General features: G+C 39.5%; 1 protein-coding gene across 3 annotated transcripts in view; it reads right to left on the reverse strand.

Moving 5' to 3' along the window:
• The window catches only part of prdm6 (PR domain containing 6), a 57704-nt gene extending 43789 nt beyond the window's left edge, over positions 1 to 13915 (reverse strand). For 2 of the 3 annotated variants that reach the window (XM_014174907.2, XM_045708724.1), the window contains exons 1-3: positions 13488 to 13607; positions 12711 to 13215; positions 10051 to 10358 (exon numbers count right to left, since the gene is read on the reverse strand). In XM_014174907.2, the coding sequence (XP_014030382.1) occupies positions 10051 to 10358; positions 12711 to 13203 (801 nt within the window). In that variant the 5' untranslated portion in view covers positions 13204 to 13215; positions 13488 to 13607. Of the gene's footprint in view, positions 1 to 10050; positions 10359 to 12710; positions 13216 to 13487; positions 13608 to 13641 lie in introns of those variants that run through there. The other variant, XM_014174906.2, reaches the window with a different exon arrangement.
• Between the last annotated feature and the right edge of the window lie 6076 nt (positions 13916 to 19991).

The following is a 19991-nucleotide window of genomic DNA, read 5'->3' on the forward strand; positions in this document are numbered from 1 at the left end:
AGACAGAAGAAAACAGCAAACAACAATGCAAAAAAAATATAAAACAAAATAATACATTTAAAACAAAGGACATCAAGGACAACTAAAATCATAACAGCAATGCCAACTGTATATGTTTGTGTGCATGTCTGGCACTATTACATGTATGTGTGTGTTCTTGTATGTGTTTATTTGAATGTGAGTGTGTGTAAATGCATGTGTACAAACACCTGCACGGCATCAGCCTCAGGCAAACCGGCATTAGTTGTAAAAACACTGCCCCTCAGTGTCATTCAAATGTACTTTTTTTACATTTATTTTTTACTTTTATCTTTGACCATCATTCTATCTCCCACACAGCAACTCCACTCCCACTTGTCTCCAATTCCACATCCCAACCCTCAGCTTCCCTCAGCCCATCCCATCTATCTCTGCTGGCCACCCACTTCGGGTTTCTACGCAACACATATCTTTCAACTATGCTGTGATGTTTAACGTACAATCTAATCGAATAGAATCCACAGATTGCGAGTTGAAGATAAATACTTTTACTAGGTCTATTAGTATATTAGTAATTGACTGACCCGGTCTCTCCAGATCTCCTAACAGTACTATTTCTAGGGTCAATTTTAGATGAATGCTATGCATTTTCAGCCATTCCTGAACCTGAGACCAAAAACAGGCTACCTGAGGGCAATACCAAAATAAATGGTCTATTGATTCTGTATCCTCACAACAAAATCTGCAGAGCTTTGATGACTTTATGCCCCAAATATTCAACATTTTGTAGGTGGCAAGAATTCTATATAATCATTTTAGCTGAAAAGCACAAAGTCTTGAATCTTGCGTTGTTTTATATATCAACTCATACACCCTGTACCATGGAATCGGTACATCAAAAATATCTTTCCCACTCATTTTGCAATCTGTATGGCACAGTTGTCAACATCCTGGTCCTCAAATGAAACTGGTATACTTTCCTACTTATGCTATTTTTATTCCTCCGCCAGTTTTGATCCTTTATATTGGGCAGACAGACCAGTTCCCTACCTCCTCCCGCTGCCACCTGCCTCCTCCATTTTTGGGGTAATGCTGTAATCAATTGGTTGTACTCTTGGATTGAGCAGACCTTCCCGTACAATTCTGATAACTCCATGAAGGACATAACTCTACCATTCCAATTTACTGTATAATTTAAGAACAAAATACCCTTTTCAAACATCTTTCTCATAAATACAGGTATTTTATCAACCAGCACATTTGAGTTCAGCCATAATATTTGTTGTAATATTTGTTCTATCTTTTCAGGGGGAGGAAATTGAAATTGTAGCCAGCTCTGCAATGCTGAGAGATACTTTGAAAAAGGTATCATTTTCAATTAATCAAAATGAGACATGGCAATCTGCACAAAGGCAAAAAGGCCATTTTTAAACAATGGATGAGCTTTTCTTATTAATCTATTTGAGAACCATTTAGGGTTCAAATAAAACTTTTGAATGAGTGAAGCTTTTAGAGAGAGATTTAGTGCTTTTATATTTAATAATCTCAACTCACCCAATTCATATTCATTATGTAGATAGGTACGTTTTATTTTGCCCGGCTTAGCGTCCCAGATAAAGCAAAATATTTTTTGCTCATATGATTTGAAAAACTAATCATCAGGAGTAGGCAGCGTCAAAAGTAAGTGAGTAAACTGAGATAGGATTAAGGAGTTAATCAGGGCAATTTTTCCATGAATAGACAGGTATTTACCTCTCCATGGTTGCAGGATCTTGTCTATTTTTACAAGTTTTCTATTGAAATTCATTGCGGAGAGCTTATTTATATATTTTGCGATATGAATACCGAATATGTCTACTTCACCATCAGACCATTTTATAGGTAATCTGCAGGGTAATGTAAAAGTTGTATTTTTTAAAGATCCAATACATAATATTGTACACTTATCATAATTAGGTTTTAGTCCAGAGAGTACAGAAAAGTTATCTAGATCTTCAATGAGACATTGCAGGGATCTAGCTTGCAGACTTAATATTAAACTTGAGTCATCGGCATACATGGACACCTTTGTTTTTAAGCCTTGGATTTCTAATCCTCTAATGTTGTTATTGGATCTGATTTTAACAGCTAGCATTTCGATGACCATAACGAATAGATGTGGTGACAGCGGACACCCTTGTTTAGCATTGAGTCTTCTTGGGTATGACGCTACAAGCTTGGCACAACTGTATTTGGGGAGTTTCTCCCATTTTTCTCTGCAGATCCTCTCAAGCTCTGTCAGGTTGGATGGGGAGCGTTGCTGCACAGCTACTTTCAGGTCTCTCCAGAGATGTTCGATCGGGTTCAAGTCCGGGCACTGGCTGTGCCAGTCAAGAACATTCAGAGACTTGTCCCGAAGCCACTCCTGCGTTGTCAAATCAATCAAATCAAATGCTATTCGTCACATGCGCAGAATACAACAGGTGTAGACCTTACAGTGAAATGCTTACTTACAAGCCCTTAACCAACAATGCTTTAAGAAGTTAAGAAAAAATAAGTGTTAAGTAAAAAGTCTTGGCTGTGTGCTTAGGGTTGTTGTCCTGTTGGAAGGTGAATCTTCGCCCCAGTCTGAGGTTCTGAGCACTCAGGAGCAGGCTTGCTCCATTCATCTTTGCCTTGATCCTGACTAGTCTCCCAGTCCCTGCCGCTGAAAAACATCCCCACAGCATGATTGTGCCACCTCCATGCTTCACAGTAGGGATTGTGCCAGCTTTCCTCCAGACTTGATGCTTGATATTCAGGCCAAAGACTTCAATCATGGTTTCATCACACCAGATCAACTTGTTTTTCATGGTCTGAGAGTCTTTAGGTGTCTTTTGGCAAACTCCAAGAGAGCTGTCATGTGCCTTTTACTGAGGAGTGGCTTCTGTCTGGCCACTCTACTATAAAGGCCTGACTGGTGGAGTGCAGAAAAGATGGTTGTCCTTCTGGATGGTTCTCTTATCTCCACAGAGGAACTCTCGAGCTCTGACAGAGTGACCATGGTCACCTCCCTGACCAAGACCCTTCTCCCCAGATTGCTCAGTTTGGCCGGATGGCCAGGTCAAAGGAAGAGTCTTGGTGGTTCCAAACTTCTTCCATTTAAGAATGATGGAGGCCACTGTGTTCTTGGGGACCTTCAATGCTGCAGAAATGTTTTGGTAGCCTTCCCCAGATCTGTGCCTCAACACAATCCTGTCTCGGAGCTCTACGGACAATTTCTTCCACCTCATGACTTGGTTTTTTCTCCTACATGCAAGTGCAGTCGCAAAAACCATCAAGCACTAAGATGAAACTGGCTCACATGAGGACCGCAACAGGAAAGGAAGACCTTATATAGACAGGTGTGTGTCTTTCCAAATCCAATCAATTGAATTTACCACAGGTGGACTCCAATCAAGTTGTAGAAACATCTCAAGGATGATCAATGGAAACAGGATGCACCTGAGCTCAATTTCGTGTCTCATAGCAAATTGTCTGAATACTTATGTAAATAAGGTATTTCTGTTTTTTATTTTTTAAGAAATGTGCAAAAAAAAATGGAAAACCTTTTTTTACTTTGTCATTATGGGGTATTGTGTGTCGATTTGTGCCCTTGAGCAGGGCATTGACCCTGAATGCTTCTCTGTGTCGCTTTGAATGGGAATCTGTTGGATGACTGGTATGATGTAGTTGTTGAGCGGCTTCACTGCAAGTATATTGTATGTTTTGAATATTCAATAAATAAAAAAATGAATACAATTTTAAAAAAGAAGACTCAATGCTGTAATCGCTGCCAATGGTGCTTCAACAAAGTACTGAGTAAAGGGTCTGAATACTTATGTAAATGTAATAATTTCGTTTTTTATTTGTAATAAATTAGCATACATTTCTAAAAAACAGTTTTTGCTTTGTTATTATGGGGTATTGTGTGTAGATTGATGAGGTAAAAAAAAAACAATTGAATCAAGGCTGTAACGTAACAAAATGTGGAAAAAGTCAAGGGGTCTGAATACTTTCCGAAGGCACTGTATAGCTCATATACATACCAGAGGAGGCTGGTGGGAGGAGCTATAGGAGGATGGGCTCATTGTAAAGGCTGGAATGGAATCGATGGAACAGTATCAAATACAGGTAGAACTCTGTTCCATTAATTCCATTCCAGCCATTACAATGATCCCGTCCTCCTACATCTCCCACCAGTCTCCACTGATACATACACTGTAAAAGTGAAGCAAAACAGAGACATCAAGTCAGCTACCTGCTATAGTATGGTATGATGTGACAAATAAGTATGCAAATGTTTGAATTTGACCAACTTTATGGTGAAACAGTTTTTAAATGTTGTATTAGGAAACCATACATTTCAGTTGGCTCTTGTGTGCAATTGACCAATAAAGTGATTTTAATCTTAATCTTAATAAATCATTAAAGTCCCAGTGCAGTCAAAAACATGACATTTCCTGTGTTTTATATATATTTCCACACTATGAGGTTGGAATAATACTATGAAATTGTGAAAATTATGACAATGTCCATTTAGTGTCAGAACTGTTTGAAAAGACTGCATGAAATTTCAGACTGTTTTGGTGGGATTGAGTTTTGGCCTGCCTGGTGACATCACCAAAATTAAATTAGTTAATAGACCAATAAGAAAGAGAGTTCCAAACCTCTCACCCAATAACAGCTAGTTTTCAGTTTTCCCCTCCCTACTCAGACCCCTCCTATACAGTACTAGCTAAATTCTTGCTTGAGAAACTGCTCTTTGCTTAGAAGCTATTCTTGTTTCTTTTTGACAATTTTAATTGACAACAATCACAGTAAGGTACTTAATTGTTACCTCGAAATGATATGATATTGAGAGAAAAACAGCTACACTGGACCTTTAAAAACCCAACCAAGAAAAATTGTCTGCTGTTTGACATACAGACTAAAAACATAAAAATGCTCACTTGAAACTGTTTCAGCACTCACATTTTACAACTATAAAATAAATCAGGGCATAATAATTATCCATTCAATCAGCCAATGTTTAGATAATAGACAGAGGGTTCTACATGAAACCCAAAAGGGTTCCACCTGTGGGTAATGCCAAAGAACCCTTTTGGAACACATTTTTTCTAAGAGTGTAGATATGCTTTCTCACACAACGGAGGCCAGGAATCAGAGGGGAAATGGACCATAAAATAACTTAAATTACAAATTATGTAGCTTTCTGAGTCAGTGAACCAACGTTAAACATGTCACCTCCACACTGGCTCATGCAAAATACAAATAATTATCCTGGCCTGTGGCCTAAGCAGCATATTATTCCCCAAGAACACCCACTGGTGCAGTTTCAAGGAATGATGTCATATAAGTCTACTAAATCTGAGTCTCATGGAGATAGGCAACTAACAGCTTCCTTGCTCACAAGTCCTTACTGGTACTTGATCTTGTGTCCTCTAGCCTAGCCAACACACAAGAACACCCTGCTTGACAATGTAGTAACTAGTTGCACCACTGAAAAGGCACCCATCTGGCAGCTCCATTGGCAACCTTTCAAGCAGTAGAGTGAGTTTAAGGCACAAACTTAACTCTGTTACACTCACCCCTCTAAACTCACACCACAGTGACCCCAGCCATTGAGGTGAGCGCAACTGTGGTCATGGCACCACTGTAACAAACACCACTGTGTTACTTAGCAGTATAGCTTCCTCACTCACAAGTCCTTACTGGTACTTGATCTCGTGTCCTCTACATTGCCAACACATGTGACCGTTTTGTTATAATATGTTTGCCACATTAAATCACGTCTACAGTGATTCATTTTAATCTCAATACACAACATTCTTCACATTCTTTTCTCCATTCGAGGAGATAGCTTGTGTATGGCTATACTGTAGTTGTTGTTGCATAAGTTATATCACTTCATTCTTATCCCGTTATAAGATGCCATTTCTTTATGTTCTATGGCAAGCACATGGGACCTTCTTGAACCCTGGACATTCCAGCGTCAGAGTGGGCAGTCTTAACACAAGACCATGCTACACGTCCAGTGGGAACACCGTGGGAAAGTCAAATGCCGGCAGTCTGTGTGGAACTTACAGTTCCGTAAAATTAGGTCACTCAATTCCTGAGTGTCTAATAGGAATGGTGCACAACCACAATCACTATGTGTCAACCACAAAATCTATGGCCAAGGTAGGCCTACATTTTCCACAGAACCAAACAAATGAACAGTGGCAACAACGTTGTTTTTATTATGCATACCTCTCAATCATATATAGCTATTTTTTTACATGACATCCATTAAAATATAAACAAAAACCGACTGCAAAGTTAAGCCTATGTTAAAACAGTATGGCCCTATTAATTGAACAGGCCAAATGCTGCATTTCAATCTGGGCTGAACATATTGAGAACCTATAGATGATACAACATAATAATTAGTTCATAAGTGACTTTAATCATGCCATATTCCAACTCATGATGACATCACCCTCCAGAATTTATAGGGCTGCTTTTCTATTCCCAGACCTAAAAACATGTTTATTGGAGATTCTCCATCGACAATGCTTTTGAGTTTATGAATAGGCTAAGTCTGGGTCTAGAAAAAAAGATGAATCCCATCTTCCCCAAAGTAATTGCGGCAGACTTCCAGAGAATAGTTCTAAAATCCATGCTATCCCATTTATTGCAGAGAAGAATATGCTTATTGGACATTGGCATCAAGTGGCTTAACTGGACACTTGAAAAGTGTAGAGTAGACAACACAGAGCAGGTATTGAGGAGAGTATATTGGTGCCTGTTTTTCTTTTTATCAATAATGATTGGAGAGTTTAACACTTACTGCGTTTTGTGAAGACAGAGGCCCTACAGCCGAGGGTGGATTGGAATATTGGATTCTCTTTCTGAGTTTTCCCTCCCTCCACCCACCTCAGATCTGTTTAATCTATTGGAATTTTTACAGTCCTCTCTGGCAGAGCCAGTGTTTAAAGCTCTGTCACACAATACATATATAAGCAGTAATAGTGTTCTATCCTGCCTCAGGGGCCTTTACAACAGCCAGTTTGTGGGTGAAGAGCCATGACGGCCAAATACCACAATGTTCTTTAATTATACACCCCCACATCATATGTGAACTCCGAAGACTGTTTCTTGAGATCATATTTCTGCACAGATATACACTATATACACGACCATTCAAAAGTTTGGGGTCACTTAGAAATGTCCTTGTTTTTGAAAGAAAAGCACATTTTGGTCCATTAAAATAACATCAAATTGATCAGAAATACAGTGAAGAATTTGTTAATGTTGTAAATGACTATCGTAGCTGGAAACGGCAGATTTTTAATGGAATATTTACATAGGCGTACAGATGCCCATTATCAGCAACCATCACTCCTGTGTTCCAATGGCATGTTGTGTTAAATAATCCAAGTTTATAACTTTAAAAGGCTAATTGATCATTATAAAACCATTTTGCAATTATGTTAGCACAGCTGAAAACTGTTGTTCTGATTAAAGAAGCAATAAAACTGGTCTTTTTTTTATTTAACTAGGCAAGTCATTTAAGAACAAATTCTTATTTTCAATGACGGCCTAGGAACAGTGGGTTAACTGCCTTGTTCAGGGGCAGAACGACAGATTTGTACCTTGTCAGCTCAGGGATTTGAACTTGCAACCTTTCGGTTACTAGCCCAATGCTCTTACCACCAGGCTACCCTGCCACCCCGTCTTCATTAGACTAGTTGAGTATCTGGAGCATCAGCATTTGTGGGTTCGATTACAGGCTCAAAATGGCCAGAAACAAAAACCTTTCTTCTGAAACTTGTCAATCTATTCTTGTTCTGAGAAATGAAGGCTATTCCATGCGAGAAATTGCCAAGAAACTGAAGAGCTCGTACAACGCTGTGTACTACTCCCTTCACAGAACAGCGCAAACTGGCTCTAACCAGAATAGAAAGAGGAGTGGGAGGCCACGGTGTAAAACTGAGCAAGTGGACAAGTACATTAGAGTGTCCAGTTTGAGAAACAGACGCCTCACAAGTCCTCAACTGGCAGCTTCATTAAATAGTACCCGCAAAACACCAGTCTCAATGTCAACAGTGAAGAGGCGACTCCGGGATGCTGGCCTTCTAGGCAGAGTTCCTCTGTCCAGTGTCTGTGTTATTTTGCCGACCTTAATCTTTTATTTTTATTGGCAAGTCTGAGATATTGCTTTTTCTTTGCAACTCTGCCTAGAAGGCCAGCATCCCGGAGTAGCCTCTTCACTGTTTACGTTGAGACTGGTGTTTTGCGGGTATTATTTAATGAAGCTGCCAGTTGAGGACTTGTGAGGGGTCTGTTTCTCAAACTGGACACTCTAATGTACTTGTCCTCTTGCTCAGTTGTGCACTGTGGCCTCCCACTCCTCTTTCTATTCTGGTTAGAGCCAGTTTGCGCTGTTCTGTGAAGGGAACAGTACACACTCAGCGTTGTACGAGATCTTCAGTTTCTTGGCAATTTCTCACATGGAATAGCTTTAATTTCTCAGAACAAGAATAGACTGACGGGTTTGAGAAGAAAGTTCTTTGTTTCTGGCCATTTTGAGCCTGTAATCGAACCCACAAATGCTGATGCTCCAGATACTCAACTAGTCCAAAGAAGGCCAGTTTTATTGCTTCTTTAATCAGAACAACAGTTTTCAGCTGTGCTAACATATTTGCAAAAGGGTTTTCTAATGATCAATGAGCCTTTTAAAATGTTTAACTTGGATTAGCTAACACAACGTGCCATTGGAACACAGGAGTGATGGATGCTGATAATGGGCCTCTGTATGCTTATGTAGATATTCCATCAGAAATCTGCCGTTTCCAGCTACAATAGTGATTTACAACATTAACAATGGCTACACTATATTTCTAATCAATTTGATGTTATTTTAATGGACAAGAAATGTGCTTTTCTTTAAAAAACAAGGACATTTCTAAGTGACTCCAAACTTTTGAACGGTAGTGTATATATATAGGCTCTGATCAGGCCCTACACCCAAACAAGGGCACTCCGTTCATCCACCTCTGGCCTGCTCGCCTCCCTACCTCTGAGGAAGCACAGTTCCCGCTCAGCCCAGTCAAAACTGTTCGCTGCTCTGGCACCCCAATGGTGGAACAAGCTCCCTCACGACGCCAGGACAGCGGAGTCAATCACCACCTTCCGGAGACACCTGAAACCCCACCTCTTCAAGGAATACCTGGGATAGGATAAAGTAATCCTTCTAACCCCCCCCTTAAAAGATTTAGATGCACTATTGTAAAGTGGTTGTTCCACTGGATATTATAAGGTGAATGCACCAATTTGTAAGTCGCTCTGGATAAGAGCGTCTGCTAAATGACTAAAATGTAAATGTAAAAAATGTAAATGTAAATATATATACCCTTTAATGCGGTAAAAATTGGCAGTGATAAATCAACTATTGATTTAAGCGACAAACTGATAGAACACCATTCGAACCAAATGCCATTCAAAAACATCACACTTCATTTCTTTGTAATTTTTGTATGTTGGATGTTAAGGGGAAAAAAACGAATTTGCGTCAGTTAGTTTAAAAGGCACCTCTTTTGGCAGGTACACTGTATCGTGGCCTGCTCCCGTACTCTGAATTCTCAGCTTCAAATATCCGTTGATGTGGTTAACGGGTGAGAATGATCATTGGTCAGCTGAGGAAACAGTGACCTTTATCACCACTACCTCATGGGAGTTATCTATCAATTTCACTTGCCACACAAAACCGATTCAAATCATTAGCATACCGCCAAATGCTAATGCAGGTATTCATACTTACAGTATACAGGACATTGAATTTTCCCTTGAACTGTATACACATTGAATCACTTTCAATCAGTGTATGCAGCACTTACATCATGACATTATTCCTATACTGAAACACTTCAGGGTCATTTCTAGTACCCATATCATGGGGCCACACTTTAAAGACAAAACCAAGTGGATGTGTCCAAAACTTCACAACCCAATCCTGCTCATCTGTACTGTTACAGTAACTGGAGTGATGTTACACAATTTTAATTTCATCATCATGAACCATGAACTTACCTCCCATAAGTGCCTTGTGTTCCGCACCCCTCCTGACTGCAACTTATCCAGGAGGAGGGGGACTCCCGCAAAGGGGCCGATCCAGGTGCCCTGTGGGATACGCTGGGCGGCACAGATGCCGTAGCCAAGGCCGGGCACAGTGCTGGTGCAGAGGCACACCTCACGGGGCAGGTCCCGCAGCCAGTCAGGGACATCTGGGGGCGGCACGGCCGGCGCTGCACTGCTTGTCCCCACCAAGCGCCGCAGCGAGTGCAGGGGCCCATGCATGGGGCACTCTCCGTTACGGTTATCTGCACACATGTCACACCCTGCAGGGCACAGCAGGTAGAGGGGGTTTACCAGCAACTCATCTCACATGGTACACATGGGTTACTATCACATGTACTAACACTTTGACCAGGGAAAAAATATATGTGTAATAAGTATAACTTATTTGCATTTTGATATATATATATATATATATATATATATATATATATATATATATATATATATATATATATATATATATATATATATATATATATATTCTATATCTATATCTATATATATAGGTAGAACAGTCATTGGTCAGGAGGAAGGGAGGAAGTACACACATTTTTAAGCAATCATTCAACATAAGAATTTTGTGGCATGTTTTGAAAACATTTTCATGCAAATCTTCTGCTTTGTTTGAAAATTATAATTTGATTATATTGCTCATTTAAGAGGCCACAATAATGTTTAAGCATAACCAAACATAATTATGTTCAATATATGCCTAATTGGGTTTACAGAGGGATTGAAAAACATTGCACCAACTGTCACTAAATGAATAAAAAAGCTATATCTAAATCAATTTAAGAATAGTGTGCGACTATGTTGTGGCCTTGCTCCTTGCTGTCATAGCGGCATGAGTCATGATACTGGGGGGATTCATTTTGGAACTGAAAGAGGTGTGCAACTCAAGTCAAGACCATACATATCCCACCGATGTTGTCATGTTGTTGATACGTTAATTTTGGCGATAAATTGGGGCTGTTTTACAAACATGAATGGAGTCAACTGGAATCGTAGGCTACTTCCAGATTGTTCCCCATGCAATGCGTAATGAATTTCATTTAAATAATAAAGTAAAAAAATGTAGGCTACTTGCCTATATGTTACAGTCATTCAAATACCTGAACACCACCAGCAACATGCTTCATTGGTCATGCAGTAAAAAAGTTTAATTTCAACACTGCCGAAATATTTGGAGAAATGGCCTAAGGACAAACCAACACCTTTTTGACTGATTAATATAATCGTCTTCAAGTGTCAAGTACCCCCAAAAGTCCTATGTTAGGGCTTCTGAGCTAGAAAAACAGTTTAGCCTATTAACAGGTTACACATAGCCTAAACTCAAGTAGGGCCTACACATTAAAACCTATCTGGCTGTCGGTGTAATTACACAAATTATGAAGTAAATAGAATTGTATGTTTCCTTGTGTAATACACACTTCAGCTATTTTATAAATGACCGACATTGCATTGGTTTGAAATATGGGGGAGAGAATACCGAATGTAGATAAAGCAGTCTCGCTGTCCCCGGGAGACTTCCATATACCATGTTCGGATGATGAATAGCGGCCGATGGAAAAGATCGATCTCTGATCCACACTCAGTCCACTCTCTTCTACAAAACTATACAGCAATTAATTGTGGCTTGTCCCCCCATCCCTCATCTCCTTGTGGCACATATCGATGGAGATTACTGCTGATGGGCCGTTTTATCACCTTAAATAAACACCACCATTTCAAACTTCGCTTTAATATAGAGAGGGTTGTCCTCGACGTCTATTTCCAGCCGATAATGTAAAAGCAAAAATTCTTCAAGCAAAAAATAAAGTAAAAGACTGATGAAGAACGCAGACTGAATTTCTGATGTCAAAATCAATTGAATAATAAATATAAATAATGTGATGTTGTTAATTTGAACAAAATGAAAAGAGAAAATGATTGTTTTATTGGGCACTAATAAGAAAACAAATTGATAAAAGCTTACATTGATTAAAAAGAAATTAGCCCAAAGGCCTAATATCAGCCTATCAATGACGAGCTCAGTGTTATTTCTTATTTATCATATTTATCAGAATATGATTATTTGTGTAATCCCTTTAACTATAGCTATTACATTTGTCGCCCTTGCAAGTTATGCTGCAGTTGAACACATGAAAAATACTATATTTGTTCATCAGTGGTATAGTCTATACATAAATTGGTGTGAATATAGAAGATCAGAGTTAGTGAACCATGCATACGCCTAATTGACCCATACTACCCATACACGCGCGGGGCACCTGCTGATGGTCAGTGCTGAGAAGCATGACTTTAATGGGGCAAAACAGAAGTTTGGTGTGCTCGAGGACCCTTGATTAAAAGGCAATAGAAAGCCTCGTCTAGGCCTAGCTTAGTTTATATTAGCCCATAAAGTCTGATTATGAGTAATGGGGAGGAGCGAGATTAAAATTATTGAAGTGTATTTGTTCAATTGTGAGCATAAAGTCAAATCACATTTTCTAATAGGCCTAAAATGCGGTAACCTTTTAACAGCTGTATAGCCTCGTTAAATAATGCCCCCTTTAAATAAAGGGAAAACAATATTTCCACTGGAATAGTATGCGTGTGGTATTCATACATACGATTGTTGTGGTCACCGGTGTGATTGTTCAATGGGATAATCTCCATTCTCTGCTGTCCGTAGAGGTAGTAGTCTAACTCATCGGAGGTCAGTTTAAATCTGGACCCTTTGTCATTCTTAAAGCTGGAGGATATACAAAGTTCTTTCGCTTGGAGGTTGGTGTTGTCTGACGAGACAATGTCAGAAGAGAGAGTTTGTCCAAAAAGTGCAATTTGTGGCACAGATAGTTGAGATAAACCTGCCAATGATGAAACGGATGGAGTCGATGAAGATGTGGAGGAAGGTGTTAAAGCCGACGATGATGATGTGGAGGAGATCAGGTTCGGCCGCTGACGGAGACTTTCCACCGGAACAGCTACCCTGTCCGGCGGCTGCAGCTGCGTAATGCCTCCATTCTTCAACTGGCTTTGAGGGAAGAGCTGCTGCCAGTGTTGCATGTACGTCGGGTCCACTTTCAAGAAAGCAGATCCGCTAGGGTCACCGGGTTTTAACATCTCAAACAGGAGCTAGAGGAGACAGTAAGCAGTAGGCCTAACTTAGTCTACTTGGAAGAGACAAGTTGAGCATTCAAATTATGTTGCTTTGAAATAAGTGAATTATTACACAATACAACATATGTAAAATAAACAAAGTATCTAACAATCGCACATTACGCACAGTTTACACATTGCATGAACATGTGTAATCAATTTTGAAAGTAAAATAAATGAACACAGCGAGTTGACCTGACCAAAAGCAATTTACCAGTACAAACACTGAAATGTAAATGGAAGTCAACCTCATTAGCTTTTCAGGTCTGTGAACCTCCCATCACATAGGCTACTCATCCTTGCGCTAAGGCAATGGTAGACAGTCTGCTACTTTTCAGAGTTTACGAGCAATGTTCATTTCAACGAAATGGCAAGTGGGAGCATCGACCTAACAAGACTTACTCTGTTGCGTGAAAAAGGGGATTGGTCCTCGAATGTGATTCCAATAGTATTTCCCAGACTCCTACACCATAATAGTATGACTTCGGATACGCGGCGTATGTTTCAAGCTCTAAGTCTGAAGTACAATATTATCTCCTCCCGCTCTTGCCCCCTCTCCTCTGAGCACTCGCAGGATCAGAGCAACTGCACGTGGGTTTTACGACAGCATAAAACACAGGGGACGAAAAAGTTCACACTGGCCCGAAATTGTATTGCCGCATCTCTTTGCCAAAACTATTCTTGGATTTTAGGCTTGAAAGAGTTGAAAGTGGGACCGTTTTTAGTTAAATTAGAAATTCAAATAGATAACGCCCATGACCAACAGTATTAGCATATATAGCCTATTAGGGTGCGTATTTAACTTATGATCTGAGGCATGCAGTCATGCAACTTTGATTTATTTTCAACCACATGAATAAGGAACAAACATATTATGCGAATGATGAATACGAACGTTTGTTAATCATGTTTTGAAAGTTTTAATTTCATTGGGGTTCAAGGTGTGCAAGGGCTACTTAGGCATATGTATTCATATACACCTTTCCCTTTTTCATGACATTTGCCGATTGATTCAATAAATAGGTGCACCTCAAGATAATGTAGACTGCCTCATGGTATTGTTCCTTTAACTTGTTATCCAGCCCGTGTTTCCCACCGTTTCACATGAGCTTGAGAAAGTTATTACTGTTTGCACAGTGTCTGTATAGCCTATCTAAATGTAGGGCATTTTACACAATTCCTTCCAGAGGGGTGGTAAAATGTTTTGACTGGCGTGATTTTGACAAGGCCATTTGTCATCTCGAGACCTCTGTAGATTGATAACGAAGAAAAACACCAACATAATCGTCTGAAAATGAACTCTTGTCTACAAAAGCGCAATTTCACTGTAAAAGAATGTGAAAAATAACACAGCCCTCCAAACGGACTGATTGAGGGATTTCTTGAGGGACGAATAGCCTAGCTCATGAAGGCTATACACACAAAAACTGATTCGAACCTCAACCCCTTATTTTTGCACACCAGTAGGCCTATTTACCTCAACTCCAATCATCAAACTCAACTTTACAACATGGGAATAAGTCAGTTATTTATGCATCAATCAGGTTTGGAGCTAATAAGCCCTCCCAAACTCACTGAAGCACTCAAACCTATCAATACATTTAACAGCCATTCAAAATATTATTAATGGGGTGTTGCATGATTAAATGGATATTATTAATATTATTAATAAAAATAATCATAATTACTATAATAATTATAAATAATAATAATGAACTCATGTTATACGCCTATTCAATGGTTATTATGTAGGCCTGTTGTTGTTGTTTGCTATAAGCATGACCAAATCATTGATATTGTCCTATGCTTGGATTTTTAATTAAGCTACAACGTCGTTTCTAGAGCAAAGCGTAGCCTACACAAGGAGAGCATTGGTGTTTTCATTCATTGATTAATGCTTCCTAAAGTAAAGCACATTGGAGTAGGGGCCCGGATCAATAAATTAACTGCCAAAATTAATCATGTTCTATGACAAAAGCTAATTATTTAGACATAGGACTATAGAAAATATTATTTATATATTTATGTAACCTTGATTTGAAAGCAGGCCTACTTAAATTGTTGTGCTCTCATTTGCATAGTGTATTCTGTTTGACATTCAATTAAAACGTTTACATTTCTTGTTAATTAATTCGCCTGATGAATGCAAGACAAATGGACGGCTGTCTTTGACAGAAGTCCGATAAAGAATTCAACAACCTCTCCCCATGCCCCAAGTGTCTCCTGATCTTGGCTCTAAGGTCACGGGTTGCTGAGTATATAATTAATTAATATGGACGTATATTCAGATGGGAGTTAGTCTCTTTATTTCAACTTATTCTGCACCCAAGCAGGCCTATAAGTGTTTTGAGAAATGTGTAAGTGCTTAATATTTAGGACGACTAAATTATATAGCCAACATATAGTGATGAAAATTATGCTATTTTGAATTATTGGACATTAATGCTCAAGGCAGTATAAGAAAAATACCGCCAGTTGAAAAAACGACTTTCACTAAAAAAACCAAAAAAACATTGTCAATTAAACGTGCAAATAGTGAGATACTTGTCTGTGACTTTTCAAGCAGGGAGATAACCTAAATGGGCATGTACTGTGTCATCATCTCGTTTCTGATTGGAGAAATGCAAGGTGTTATAATTGCCCTCTGTTACAATTGCCCACAGCCACCCCATATTTATAGTATTTCTTACAAACTGTATACTAATTTGTGCTAATTTGTTTCAATGAACAAGCTCTGCAGTCATGACACAATACACGATTTGAGTGCTTGCTCTTATTGGTGGTGTTGCCTAGGCTATCATTTTCCCTAGGCATTACTTTCAACATGGGAAATGTAGGAGGAAGTATTTTCTTCCTTCATGCTTTTGGATTTCCACGTTTTGATATAGGTAGGCTATTTTGATTAGGCCTATTGAATCCATCTCAGATGGAACTGGAGATTAGTTCAAATAAGTTTGGTCATATTTGTCTTCATGGGCATAAAAACATAAACACATGTATTGTGTCAATATCAAATAGCCTAAATAGCCTACCCATGTCCTGAATTCTGTAGCCTATTCGCTGTCTCTTCACAGACATGAATCGCAACTCTCCATCTGTTTGTATACAGGAAAATAAACAATAGCCAAAGGCAAGGGCAAGGAGAGTATAATTATAGTTTCAATTCAAGGGCTGCAGATATTGGATGTGTAACCTCAAACCGCAGAACAATTGTGATCTCCCAAAAGTTTCAAGAGGGAGCAATAGTTGCCTGGTCCAGACTAGGGTTGAATGGCACGAACCAGGTTACCGAGATTTACCGGAATTTACCGCCCAAAACCACTCCCTTTTTCTGGGATAAATAACTGCGAGAAACCGGTAAATTATAATAAATTATTTATATGACCTGTTAAATGATATGCTATGTCTAAATCTAGCTTCTCTACGGCCTCTGCATGAGAAATCATCAATGTTCAGGGTGGGGACAGACAGCCCATCTCAGTATGGAGCGTGGTTCACAATGCATGTAGATCTAGCATCTCATCATGGTAACTTTTGCTCTTGCGGCAGGTAGCATGCATTTGCTGCAGCATAGTCTATGCTATGGTAATACAATATAATTTACCCATCTCCATCTGGCTTCCAGGGGTTACCTTATTTTTTTTATTGTAAAGATTTCTTTAATGTTTTATTGCAGCTGCAGAGTTTTAAAACAGCCTATCACTCCAATATCCTTGCTTTAAATCAGTACACGCATGAGCACTCTCTCACAGTCTTTCTCTATTTCCATCAACTCAAAAAATATATATTGAACAAAAATATAAACACAACATGTAAAGTGTTGGTACCATGTTTCATGAGCTGAAACAAAAAATCCCAGAAATGTTACAAACAAACAAAAAGCTTATTTCCCTCAAATGGTAAACCCAAATTTGTTTACATCCCTGTTAGTGAGGATATCTTGTTTCCCAAAATAATCCAGCCACCTGACAGGTGTGGCATAAGAAGCTGATTCAGCAGCATGATCAGTCCACAGGTGCACCTTGTGCTGGGGACAATAAAATGCCACTCTGAAATGTGCAGTTTTGTCACACAACACAATGCCACAGACGTCTCAAGTTTTGAGGGAGCGTGCAATTGACATGCTGACTGTAGGAATGTCCCCCAGAGCTGTTGCCAGAGAACTAAATGTTAATAACTCTACCATAAGCCGCCTCCAACATTGTTTCAGAGAATTTGGCAGTACATCTAACTGGCCTTACAACCGCAGACCAAATGTAACCACGCTATGCCTGGACCTCCACATCCAGCTTCTTCATCTGCGGGATCGTCTGAGACCAGTCACCGGGACAGCTGATGAAACAGAGGAGTATTTAGGTCTGTAATAAAGCCTTTTTATGGGGAAAAACCTATTTTGATAAGCTGGGCCTGGCTCCCGAGTGGGTGGGCCTATGCCCTCCCAGGCCTACCCATGCGCCCCTGCCCAGCCATGTGAAACCCATAGATTATGGCCTAATGAATTTATTTCTAATTGACTGATTTCTTTATATGAACTGCAACACAGTAAAACAATTACAATTATTGCATGTTGCTTTGATATTTTTGTTCAGTATAGATAATCCGGTTCTAGATTGATATAGCCCTAGATATCCTAGTCTACCTCTTTCAGGTAATACATTAAATGCAGTATTAGCTTTATATTTAGCTAATTCATGATGGGTTGGTTATGCATAGTAAGCTTCTAACTTGTAGCCTCTGTCTCTTGAACAATAAGCATTGCACCAGTGCTCCTCTGGCCTATCTCCTTAAAAAATGCTCCTTCGCTCTTGGAGTCCCATGCAGGAAAAGATAGAGTAGAATAGCTTCTGGATATTATTTTTATACCATATCTTATACCAATAGCCTATGTGAAGAGGGACACAAGCTCTAGCTTGCTAATGTTAAATAATGCAGCCAATAGAACTTACAGGTAGTTTGAAAGAAGAGCGAACATGCGATGCCGGTAGGCTATCGCAGTTAGGCCTATTTCATCAGACACATAACCATTCAATCTTCATAAAAGAGATGGTAAAGCCTTCTGCATCTATTTCCAGTCCAATATTATTCAAGAATGTCATTAAAATGATGAAGATATGAACAACAAAACGTATTTAATTTAACTGTTGAAAGCAAGGAACGAATGAAGCAACAATAGAAAGAGAAAGAGGAGGTAGGCTAATAACATTAGGGGAAATATTATGAAAGATATATGCATCAGCCTACTAATTATACAAATAGGCCTGATTATATTTTAAAATGTGTGTGAAATGTGAAATTTGGTAGCATTGCCTTTAAATTGGTTAACTTGGGTCAAACGTTTCGGGTAGCCTTACACAAGCTTCCCACAATAAGTTGGGTGAATTTTGGCACAATCCTCCTGACAGAGCTGGTGTAACTGAGTCAGGTTTGTAGGCCTCCTTGCTCGCACACACTTTTTCAGTTCGGACCACACATTTTCTATAGGATTGAGGTCAGGGCTTTGTGATGGCCACTCCAATACCTTGACTTTGTTGTCCTTAAGCCATTTTGCCACAACTTTGGAAGCATGATTGGGGTCATTGTCCATTTGGAAGACCCATTTGCGACCAAGCTTTAACTTCCTGACTGATGTCTTGAGATGTTGCTTCAATATATTCACATCATTTTTCTACCTCATGATGCCATCTATTTTGTGAAGTGCAGCAGTCCCTCCTGCAGCAAAGCACCCCAACAACATGATGTTGCCACCCCTGTGCTTCACGGTTGGGATGGTGTTCTTTGGCTTGCAAGCCTCACCCTTTTTCCTCCAAATATAATGATGGTCATTATGGCCAAACAGTTCTATTTTTGTTTCATTAGACCAGAGGACATTTCTCTAAAAAGTAAGACCTTTGTCCCCATGTGCAGTTGCAAACTGTAGTCTGGCTTTTTTATAGCGGTTTTGGAGCAGTTCTTCTTCCTTCCTGAGCAGCCTTTCAGGTTATGTCGATATAGGACTGGCCACCCCTCATAGCCTGGTTCCTCTCCAGGTTTCTTCCTAGGTTTTGGCCTTTCTAGGGAGTTTTTCCTAGCCACCGTGCTTCTACACCTGCATTGCTTGCTGTTTGGGGTTTTAGGCTGGGTTTCTGTACAGCACTTTGAGATATCAGCTGATGTAAGAAGGGCTATATAAATAAATTTGATTGATATATGACTCGTTTTACTGTGGATATAGATACTTTTGTACCTGTTTCCTCCAGCATCTTCACAAGGTCCTTTGCTGTTGTTCTGGGATTGATTTGCACTTTTCGCACCAAAGTACGTTAATCTCTAGGAGACAGAACACGTCTCCTTCCTGAGCGGTATGACGGCTACGTGGTCCCATGGTGTTTATACTTGTGTACTATTGTTTGTTCAGATGAACGTGGTACTTTCAGCCGTTTGAAAATTGCTCCCAAGGATGAACCAGATTTGTGGAGGTCTACCATTTATTTTCTGAGGTCTTGGCTGATTTATTTAGATTTTCCCATGATGTCAAGCAAAGAGGCACTGAGTTTGAAGGTAGGCCTTGAAATACATCCACAGGTACACCTCCAATTGACAGAAATTATGTCAATTAGCCTATCAGAAACTTCTAAAGCCATGACATCATTATCTGGAATTTTCCAAGCTGTTTAAAAGTCAACTTAGTATATGTAAACTTCCGACCCACTGGAATAGTGATACAGTGAATTATAAGTGAAATAATCTGTCTGTAAACAATTGTTGGAAAAATT

This window comes from Salmo salar, chromosome ssa26, assembly GCF_905237065.1.
Source record: "Salmo salar chromosome ssa26, Ssal_v3.1, whole genome shotgun sequence".
NCBI classification, from domain to species: Eukaryota; Metazoa; Chordata; class Actinopteri; order Salmoniformes; family Salmonidae; genus Salmo; species Salmo salar.